Source organism: Branchiostoma floridae, chromosome 2, assembly GCF_000003815.2.
Source record: "Branchiostoma floridae strain S238N-H82 chromosome 2, Bfl_VNyyK, whole genome shotgun sequence".
Taxonomy (NCBI): Eukaryota; Metazoa; Chordata; class Leptocardii; order Amphioxiformes; family Branchiostomatidae; genus Branchiostoma; species Branchiostoma floridae.
The window spans coordinates 31,059,378-31,070,335 of NC_049980.1; the positions used below are offsets into that span (position 1 = coordinate 31,059,378).

Consider the following 10,958-nt stretch of genomic DNA (forward strand, 5'->3'; position numbering starts at 1 on the left):
TTCCAAATGGACCTTAGATCCCATTCACACGAGAAGGAATGAGCCAAAATGCCGTCAGATTGAAAATTCTTTTCTACTCCTGGGAATTCGTAATGTATTCTAGAAATTCTCACTGCATTCCAGATATTCTTTTGGTCACATTCTGATAGGATTTGAAGTGGCTTGCCGTTTTTGTTCTCCATCGAATGAGATACGAATGTTTCGATTAATGTTGGAATGCCGTAGAAAGGGGCCATAACTTTTGTCTGTTTCGCACGTCAAACATGAGGCCTAATGTAATGCATTGTTTACAATTTCTGGCGCTTGGCTTTCGTGCTGCTACGTACGTGTGATCCCATTGCATGGAGGGGCTTGTGTGCAATATATATATAGAAAAATTGAATAATGCGGCAAACATATACTTTCCTGGCTTTTCTATTATTTCCAGAGTTGAGTTTCAAGTAAGGGGATGTCCGCATACGCATTGCTCGTTCTGGGTATTTAAAAAAATGCGAGGCAACAATTGGTAAATATTCTGACTAAAAATCTGTGAAAGGGCCACAAAGTAACTTGTAGAAAAGGTGACAAAATATGAAAATGCAGGTTTGCCAGACATCTGTGGGAAAGTATTTGACATCAACAATCTGTATCAGGAAAAATACATGTGACTCAACAGAAGGAGATGCAGCTAAATGAAAATGTATGTTAGGGTATACATTTTGGATATTCTCGACAAACATACGAAGACAATTGTGAAGACAATTTCACTCATGTTACTGAGATAAAGAAAGGCTTAATAGTGATTAATTTTGTTGAAAAATTAAATGAACAAATAACTGTGCAGTTTTCTACATAAGAACAGACAATTCAGTAGTGTTTCAAAGATTACTATCACGGGGAGTCACATTTCTCAAGTATTCCCGACAAGGAAAGCTGACTAGATATTATCACAGCAGCTGACGATCACGCCATGCATCATTATACTTTAGTATGCAGTGCGATGAATGATGCAGTACTTTGTGTGCGCGCCAGGGGGCAATCCGGAACTAATAAATCTACCTTGTCGGAATCGGAAGGTGTTGTTATTGATAACAGCGTGTCATGAAATATATGGTTATCTTTATACGAAAGACAAAAGCAATTACCTGCCGAGCCTTATCATCTATAGGATTTATATGTTGTTATTTAACATTTTAAGGCAGTGTTTTGAGCAAGGACATCTTTTCTCGATTTATTGGCTTTGGAAGTATTGGTGGCTCGTGTCCCTAAATATGCAACCTGTACAAAACAGCCACACAACTGCCATACACATAAGAAATAAAGCTTCACAAAACGCTACAAATATTGGTCTTCAAATGTTTGTTGAGTAGAAGACCGGCCATAGAAAAAACAGGCATCACCGCCGTTGTTTTCACCAGGGAGTGTGGCCCCGAAGGTGGCAGGCGAGCGAACGCCCTAAAGATTTGTTACTCTAACAAATGATCCGTGCCGTCTATAAAAATGAAACTTCACAGTGGTGTTGAATATGTTTTCCAATACGTATACACATTTTTTTTTTGGCGTTGACGTTTTTCGTAATGATTTATTTAGTCGGGCCGCCGCATTCAGTGCATTTCGCCCATTTCCCATGAAAACACGAACTGGATTGTGATAGATTCAGCCCTGATCGCGGGAGACAAGAAGCACACACAATCACAATTCTACTGTCAAAAGAAAGCTAATATATCATAGAATCAGACTTTTATTTATGTTTATCTAAATTGGTCACCAGCTTCCTAAGAGAGCAAATTACAAAAGCGTGACAAGTTAGGGCGCACTATCTAACGCAGTTCAACATTGGAAGTTATATTCACGATAACGTCCACAGCGTTTGCCAGTTGTAACGCGGAGGGTGAAAGATTCATGAACCGTATGAATGCATTTCTTATCCAAGAATGGTCTTTAGATGAATGTGTTAAAAATTCATTGATCAAAACTTGACCACTCTTTGTGGCAACTAGTGATGGAGCGCCGTGAGTTCGAGCGCGTAAAAAAGCGTAGCATCTTAGGGCGGCCCCCGTTAAATGTGAATTGTAATCATGGTGCTGATTGAATAGAAAAACATGGACCCAAATGGGCCACAATAGAATGAATCATTTACCAAAGGAATTGCCCTGTCTGATAAGCGTTTGACAAATTTTCCCGCGACAGACGATGGAGACAACTTTGGCGGAGCCTCTTGATATCGTTTCTACAGCACACGTATCCTAAAGACATTCAAACATACAGCACATCAAACGAATAACAGACTTTTATTTCAGAATGATTCGTCTTCATATTCTTGAATATATAAAGTTCAAAGTAAAGATTGTCCAAGTGAAATATCTCGGTGAGCATACACCATTTCCCCTCGTTCTGCATACAACAATACAACATGGAACACACGAGGACAGCAATTAGCGCAGTAGATCTCACTCAAAAACGAACTATTGAACCACTCTGGAATAAAGAAGCACCATCAGGTTGAGTCAGACCCACACTTACACTGTACAATGGGTTCCATCATGCAACGTGTACCGTACTTTTATATGTACGCCTGTACTGCGAGGAGGGTTTTCTGTGTAGAATAATGGTTCAAGACTGATAGGGCGGATGTGGGCGAAAGAACACGGATATCAATTGGTTGTTGAGGGGTGGTTATTGAGGAAGGAAGATGGCTGGACATGTGAATAGGTGATAAATTGCGATGTTACAGAGAAAATAGTGGTCAAAACGTACCCTTTGTGAGACGCTAGCGCTGTCATCTGAAAACTGTAATAGGGATAAATCTTATGTACGACGAATAACTTGTTTATTTGGTTCAGAAGGGCTGTCAGACGCCCCGTCTCCATCCCACTTTGCCGAAAAAAAGTCTGCAGATTTTTTTCCTGGCTCAAGTTCCTCAACTGATATCTATCTCATTTCTTCCAAACCATATTTTCCTTGGAATCACACATTGCCAACGGTTGCCAGACATCCTGTCTATATCCTACTTTGGCTAAAGAAGGCGGTTTTGCAACTCATACCTGTCTCATTTCTCTCCAACTAAAGAGAAAACATCACTCCCGTTTCACATCACATGCCTGACGCATCTTCGTAAATCGAGAAATGTTACCTCCGTACGGATCGTAGTACAGTGCGCAGGCGGTCCTGTTCTTAGTTAGGCTATGGTGCAGGATAGAGTGCACATGGCAAGTTTTATGTAGCAGAAAGTGTCGCCACAGGCTAGAAAATTGCGTTGAATAAGAGCATGGTTAAAACTTTTAGACACATTTTGCCCTGGCAAACTGTGATCAAATGTACAGGTAAAGAAGTAGTGGATTCATGGTCGGACCTGCCGTAACCTTTCATGAAGAACAACGTTATATTCGTAGCTTTAGCTTTGGATTCTTCCATTTTAGGGAAATAATCATTGTTTATCCCTTGAGCGTCTCCCACGACTCTTCGTTTGGTCCCGTTTATTTTGTTTCTATTGGAAACACCATCTGATAATCAACATTTCTTTGAAAAAACAGTGTTAAGTATTGTGACGGTGCTCAAGGTAATTCCGTTTGTATAAACGTGCCGGTAGCCCTAGATACTTTCTCACAATCCAAACAATTAACATCTAACATTTTCTTTCCATGATATAGATAAATAGATAGCCTTCTCGGGTGATATCTCTCCTGAATATGTAGTCTTATTTTATTATCTATCAATCTAAATTCTGTACATTCAACTGTGCCCGTGCACGTACAAGAAGTGCTCTGTGTACCATCCAGTTATAATTACAATGATTGAATTTCCAGCCAGAAGCATTGTCAGAGCTTCATCCTAGAAACCTTTATAAACTCCTTGACAAGCAATTACGAAAAACACTGACATGTCCATAATCCGAAAGCTGGTCTAAATTTGTGACCAAATCTTTCTCACTGGAATGTAATCGTATCTGTTTCAACTTCACAGACTGTACTATTGGTGGAACAAAAGAAGACTTGACACCTTAAAATCTGGCTTTCACCTCAGAAAACTTCAATGAACAGAAGCACCCATGGATATGAAACTTGGGCATTACGAATACAACAATTATGACAATTATAGGCTTCTCTTGGCGTGGCCAAAATACTTGAAAGAAGGTTAAACTTCGTTTGGCACGTTTAACGAATGCAAAAACAAAAGTATGGACGCCGACTGGATACCAAAGTGCAAATTACGGCGGCCAAATCATCATGTAAAGAACAATACAAAGCTAACGTAAACTTGAAGACTATGGCACTTATGGCGAACGTTTCATATAGCGGAGAAAGGAACGTCACTTAACACAACATACAGTTACGGAAAGAGTCAAGTTTTCCTGTCAAGCCCTGTCACATATTCACGACCTTCTCTCGACCACTTGCAAACCAAGGTCGGTGCTGGTTTGGGATTACTCTGGAACCCAGTATATTGATAATTCTAGCCCCGGATAGCTCCTGAAGGCATCAAAGTAGAATGTGCCTCTCCCAAATTTGATGTTTTATAATCTATACAAATAGGTTGGTGCATACTATAATAACTAAAGACTAATGCAAATCCTCAACGGCCAACTCCCTACCATGGTCGGGAAGAGCTGGTTATGTGTGACAGGGTTTAACTAAAGGTATGGAATCAGAGAATGGATTTAGTAGACATCTCAATCACGGGTATCTTAAGTTGAGTCCTTCTGTATCGATGCACATGTAGACCGATACAAACGCTAGGACCTTTCAATGAAACCTTCACGGGTAGTCTGCCTCCTCGGGGATGTTTTGTAAGGCGCCCTCCCAGTGGAAGCCTGCGCGGAAGCACATGTTCTGTTCCAGGGGCCGGCGGCTGGTGGTGTAGTACATGATGTAGAAGTTACACATCTCATCAGAACCGGTCGCCCTGCGGGGGAGACAACATTTTTTTTTCATTTGCATCTTAATCAAAAATTACTAGTAATATCAATCTTTAGATCTTTAGTCTATGACTTTAGTATTTTCAATCTTTAATTTTCATTTTTTTGTACTCCTTTCTTTAAGAAATTTAAGATTTTTAACATTTTTATTCTTCTGAATGTTTAAAATTCTGTGTCTTAAAACTTGATTTTTAGTCTTTCTAATGTTTCAGATGTTTTTTCTGATGTTGTAAATTTCTACTACATTACTTTCAGCTGTCTGTCTATCTGTCTGTCTGTCTGTCTGTCTCACGTCTCACCCCTCCCTCTCTTTTTCTGAATGGTTCACATTGGATAACTTACCCGATGCGCACTGTATGGTCCAGGTCACTCTTGTACGAGCATCTTGCAGCCTGTGGTAAAGTGAAAAACACTCATAAAACACTCAAACTTACCAAGATCCAACTCTCATCTTCATTTCCTTCTTATGTACCAGGTTCCGTTTTTTATGTGGGCGAAGCAACACATTTAGTTTTTCCTCAGATATTTGCATATTCCACCCGGAAATCAGAAAAAATGGAAGCTGTAAACATGTACTCCACGTTTCAAGCTTTTTGATTGGCTTACAGTCTCACTTTCTCGGTTTTACGTCAGAGGTGAACCTATCAACACACAGAACACAATCGGCATCGAGTTTAATAATAGCCAATCGGAACTCAGAAAAAATGGAAGCTGTAAACATATACTCTGCGTTTCCAGCTTTTTGATTGGAATAAAGTAGCGGACTGTCTCGGGTGTACGCAGAGGTGAACCAATCAACGCACAGAACACAAAATGGCATTCGGCATGCAGTTTGATAATACTATAGCAGCTGAGACGACCAAACAGGCGCTCAAGGAAGATGTTGCCGCCCATGGAATGAACGAGACTGATAAATTTTCACACAAAAACATTATCTTCAGAAAATTGGACCTTGGAATCTTGCAAATTCAACGGTGAACGGACGTGTTCAAGCTACGCAATACATTTGTATATCTGTTAAAACGTGCTACAGGAACATGTTGTAGCACTAGCTTAGTGGTATTATTCACGCGTGGGAAACCAACGCTCCGGGATCGAATCCGTGGATAGATAATATTTTTTAATTTTTTTTTTTTGCTGCATTTTCGCGAAAATGTTGCCTTTCTTGATGCTTCTTTTCTTCCGATTTTTGCTTTCTTTTCCCTTCTCCCACATTCTGCATTTTTTTTCAAAAATGTTGCCTTTCTAGTCTTGACATTGCAAATGTAAATACCTCCATGTGATCTCCTTAAAATTCTCTTCTGAGGCACTGATGATGATGCCAATGGAGCAATGTGGATGGCAATGAAGCGAAATTGCAACGTGACGCATTTCTTTTCTTTTCCACCGTTATTCTGTGATTTGACTTGCATAATTGAATGTACCGTATTTCCGCTATTCTTATAGCTTGTTTAACTGTACGGTGGAGGTGCGGGACTTGTAAATGATGTACTCATCCTGTTGCCCACACCTCTCAAATCTCATGCTGTGAATCTTAATAGATAGATAAATGATATGTGACCATGTTGACAAAAAGCTAGTACAGAACATAGATGGGGTGTGTGTACTAATCAGTACGAACTGTGGCAAAGAATAACATGTCTCTCATCAACCTACCAGTATGTCTCCATTTTTGATGGTCAGTGTCTTGTCGCTCACAGGGTAGAACATCTGGTAGGGCAAAACGATACGACTGTAAGTAGCAGGAATAGAGGCGGTTACGGATGACTGATACATTTTCAGTTCGTTACAAGTCATTTTGCTACATCTCAGTTCATTTGGCTTCAACGGAAAATTCATTTCGCCACACATCATTTGTGACGACTTTCAATATCACTATCATCAACTTGTCAACATAAATAAAGAATATAAAATTCACAACGATTATCATATTTTAACTTTGGGTAGATTGAATGTATATAAAATCTTAAGGTTTATTAGGTATCATTAATTTATGTTTTCACCCAGAACTAAAAATCACAATCTTACCTCTATCATACAGGAGTTTGTCTACAGGAATAGTATATCTGTCATATTCAATCTATAGTCTAACTTGGCAGCATCCTCCATTTCTTGCCGAACCCCTAAAACGCATACTGGTGCAAATTGGAGCCATGTGAAACTCCTGAAAGACCATGTGTTCCATAGTTTTCTGTATAACTGTCTGTATGGAATTGATCAGTCAATCCTTACTTTAACATGAAACTTCTGTTATGACGCCTTGCTATATATGTACGCGGTGCATGAATATATAACACATAGATCACAGTATAGAATTAAGTGCCGTGGCGAACACGGAATTGTTCAATAAAAAAACAGGACCTAACCTGTGGTCGCTGCGGGCTTTTCTTGCCAATCAGAGTCCACTTGTCCTGTCGTACACGGTATCCTGACACCACCGCACCTGACGTAGTCAACCAGAATTAGCACAAGGTTTCAAAAAAAGTCAAAGCGACGGTCAGCTGTATTGCAAATGAACAGCTGTACTGTTATTTTTTAAAGTACACTTTGCGAATACACAATGCAATCTTACATCTGCAAATTGTATGTAGGTATGTACAATTGGAATGAGTACAGGCATACGGATACAAAAATAACTAGAAAGGCCGACATTTGCTTGGGTGCAAATACAGCATATTTCAGCCATACCCATTCCCACGCAACATTGGACTGTTACAAGTCACCCCTGCGCAAAAATGCAATATTTTAACTGTAAGTTATCCCCAAAAGAGAACTAATATTGTGAATTGATTCCAGGTCAAAACAGAGCTTGCCCAATATGCCCCGGGCCCATATGGAAGAATATAATCTTCCACAGGAGCGCCTATGCATAACTGATTGGTTTTTAGAATTGCGGCAGCTCCTATTTTTCCGAGAGTGAAAAAAAACGCATCTTCCATTAAGATTTTCATCATGAAATTACATGACGCCATTCAACAATTTCCACTTCGATAACTAGGTCTAAATACCGTAATAATCTCCTTGTGATGTGGGTACGTTTATCATTGCAGTGAACTTTTTTTTAAGCAAGTAGCTATAGGGCATACATTTTGATAATTGTCAAGCAGGTGCAGGTACTGTGTAGTAGGAGTGTTGTTGTTTTTTTCAAGCTAAAAACTTCAATCTTCTTCTTGTTTTGTATGAGCCATTATAAACGGAGACGTCTCGAATTTTTACAAGAATTTTACCACTCTGTCGCTTCATTTCTTTTCTGAAAAATCCCAGGACCAACAAGTTAATTTGATTTGGCTTTATCTGTGTAACGTTATTTCATTTTCCTTCGAATTCTTTGTTAAGTATATGCCCCTGCATACCACTGTTAAATTGTTTTACTTTGTATGCAATCCGCTGAGCCATCGGACGTAATCTTGTCTGAGTGTTATAATTTCCTGCTCGTAGCGTGCGAGACCTGGAGGATAGGTGTTTCTACCTTGTTCGTGGGTTTCTTTTCGGAGGTCAGTGGTGATACTCTGGTACTGAGAGTGTTTTATTGGGCTCAAACTCTGGCAGTTTAAAGTTACTTACAATTTTAATGTACAAAGTTTACGTCAAAAAAGAACAACAACAATACTAGAAGTACCTACATTTGTTCGGGAAAAATACATCCATTCTCGCCACTGTCAAACTTACGTATCAAAACTAAACGCAAACTGTCCAATTTTCCCTGTCCAAATCTGCCGAAAATGATTGATAGTGCCATGCGGAATGTTGGTAAAGTCATCGCCACTAACGTTCAATGCACGCGTACCGTCCGCTACCGCTCAAATGACCCTGTCTGAACTCCAAATCCTCGCAAACTACAATTTCAAACCGGGCACAGGGCACCATATGGCAACTGTAAGGCTGTTGTAATGTGCATCTGTTTGTGTATATACGGGATTGCAAGGCCCCGCTTATGAATATTAACTAGCATTCGCCTTTCTCGTCGCTGATTGGCTGGCGTCCACAAAGTAATTAACTCTCGCTCTCCCCAGACCGCTGGCACCTGGCACGTGTGGGCTCTGGGGTCACTGGAGTTCACGGGAGAAGACCGAAAGAAAACCAATTTCCCCTCAGAAAAGTGCAGAAATTAATAATTTGAAATTGGTTTATACCAAAAATTTTACTTGGATCATTTTACCAACTATCTAATGCCTATCTACACCAAATCTAAGGTCATTCCATTGTAATTCAAGGGAACAGGGGGCCACAATATACAGTTTTGGTCAAAACATGACCTTTAAACTTCAATAAAATCATTTTAGAGGCAGATATGAATAAAATCAGAAAAACACACCTTGGTATTGACCCACTCTACCTTTGTGCTAAATTTCAGGTCATTTGGTCACGGAACGACGGAGATGAATCGCTTTGAAGATTTGACAGGAGAAAGAAAGAAAGAAAGAAACATTACGAATACAATATATTTCACCATACCATATATGGTATGGCTGAAATATAATTACAAAAGTACAGTTACTAATGGACCTCTAACACTAACCTAAAACATGGGCTTTAAAATTACCCGTACATGCGCCAAATTTTGCTTCTCTCATCTCTTGGTGATATTGACTATATAGGTTGGATTGGATGGGATTGTTTACACTATAGTACTAAGCGGGTCAATTTACGCGAGAAAGAATTGATTTTTCACTACTAGTGATAGATTCAAAGTGCTGAAATCTTTCTATGATATGAAAATAGTACCTCTATAGGCAATGTAAAAGACAAGTAAATCTGCAATAATTTGGGCTTATGTTTCCACCCTATTCCAAATTTAAGAAACCGTTACAACACTTACCTAGCTTGTGAGCGTGGACTCTGAAGGCAAACGGGTGAAGCACAGGTTCGTCCCGATAGAGGCAGGCAGTGTCGAGATTGGCTGGAGAGACAAAAATCAACATTTTTGCAAAACAGGATCGTTCTTACAGAAAACGTAGAGGTAATAATCTATTAAATTTCACCTCCACCCCGTCCCATCTTCGTCTTGAGGGTCGGTATCTATGGTTACAGTCAGCAACAGCTTATACCCCCTTTCCGCTAGGACGGCGTTCTCGCCGCGCTCTCTCTGCGACCTCAAATTTGACAGATCGCTCAACGAATTGTACAAAAAAGAAACAAATCTTTTTACACTTTCTTTGTTTTGTTAATTTCTCAGTCACACTTTTACGTTTTGTATGATATACCCAGGGTGAAAGAGAAGGTTACCCATATCCTTTTGAGGTCGCAGTGAGAGCGCAGCGCGATCGCCGTGAAATGGAAAGGGGGTCTTACACTCACTCGTGACTTTATGGGGGGGGGGGGCATGTAACAAAGAGTCCATGTCATGAAAATGCACTTTTTATCACAGCATAAATGAATTGAAAATCTTGCAGTGACCATTTAGGGTTAGTAACTATCGTTACATTCAGCATCAGCTTACAGTTAGTTACACTAACTTGTGATTTCATAGGGCCAAACATGCAACAAAGAGTCCATATCATGCAAATGTACCGTTATCAAATTTGAAAGCAAAAACGAATTCAATATCTTGCTATGTACGTACCTGTTGAGTGCGCAGGGATGGCCCCAGCACCAACCCCGAGAAGGTACACCCCAGCCATGTACTTCTGCCTGTGGCAACAAACATCAGGTTACTTTGTAAATTAATGATATTAATGAATGAATAAATTAAGATCTTTATTGTACATTTATAAACACTGGGTTAAGTGAAACAACAAAATGATAGTTGAAAAATACATAGAATATTTACAATGTCAACCAACACAAAGATCATATTCGACTAGTATACTAATTGAATTCGACTTCATCTCGCTTCTTTACGATACTAGAAATGTGGAAACAGATATGTTTTGCAATCAAAGGTTTGCCTAAATTCATTAAGGGACTTTACTGTATAACCCGGGTGGGTCAATTTCATTTAGGTTTCAGTTCTAACAGGTACTGATGTACAGCTGTACGATGTAATAAAGGAAAATATATAAACAGTTAGCCTCCATAGCAGGCTTTCGGTGGCTCATAATACACTTTTGTTTAGCTAGAATTA

General features: G+C 39.6%; 1 protein-coding gene across 1 annotated transcript in view; it reads right to left on the minus strand.

Moving 5' to 3' along the window:
• Positions 1-2,251: 2,251 nt before the first annotated feature.
• Positions 2,252-10,958, minus strand: part of LOC118410160 (peptidylglycine alpha-hydroxylating monooxygenase-like) — a 27,832-nt gene continuing 19,125 nt past the window's right edge. The window contains exons 7-12 of the mRNA XM_035811692.1: positions 10,458-10,525; positions 9,714-9,794; positions 7,261-7,337; positions 6,551-6,604; positions 5,237-5,286; positions 2,252-4,881 (exon numbers count right to left, since the gene is read on the minus strand). Coding sequence (XP_035667585.1) covers positions 4,734-4,881; positions 5,237-5,286; positions 6,551-6,604; positions 7,261-7,337; positions 9,714-9,794; positions 10,458-10,525 — 478 coding nt within the window. The 3' untranslated portion in view covers positions 2,252-4,733. The remainder of the gene's footprint in view (positions 4,882-5,236; positions 5,287-6,550; positions 6,605-7,260; positions 7,338-9,713; positions 9,795-10,457; positions 10,526-10,958) is intronic.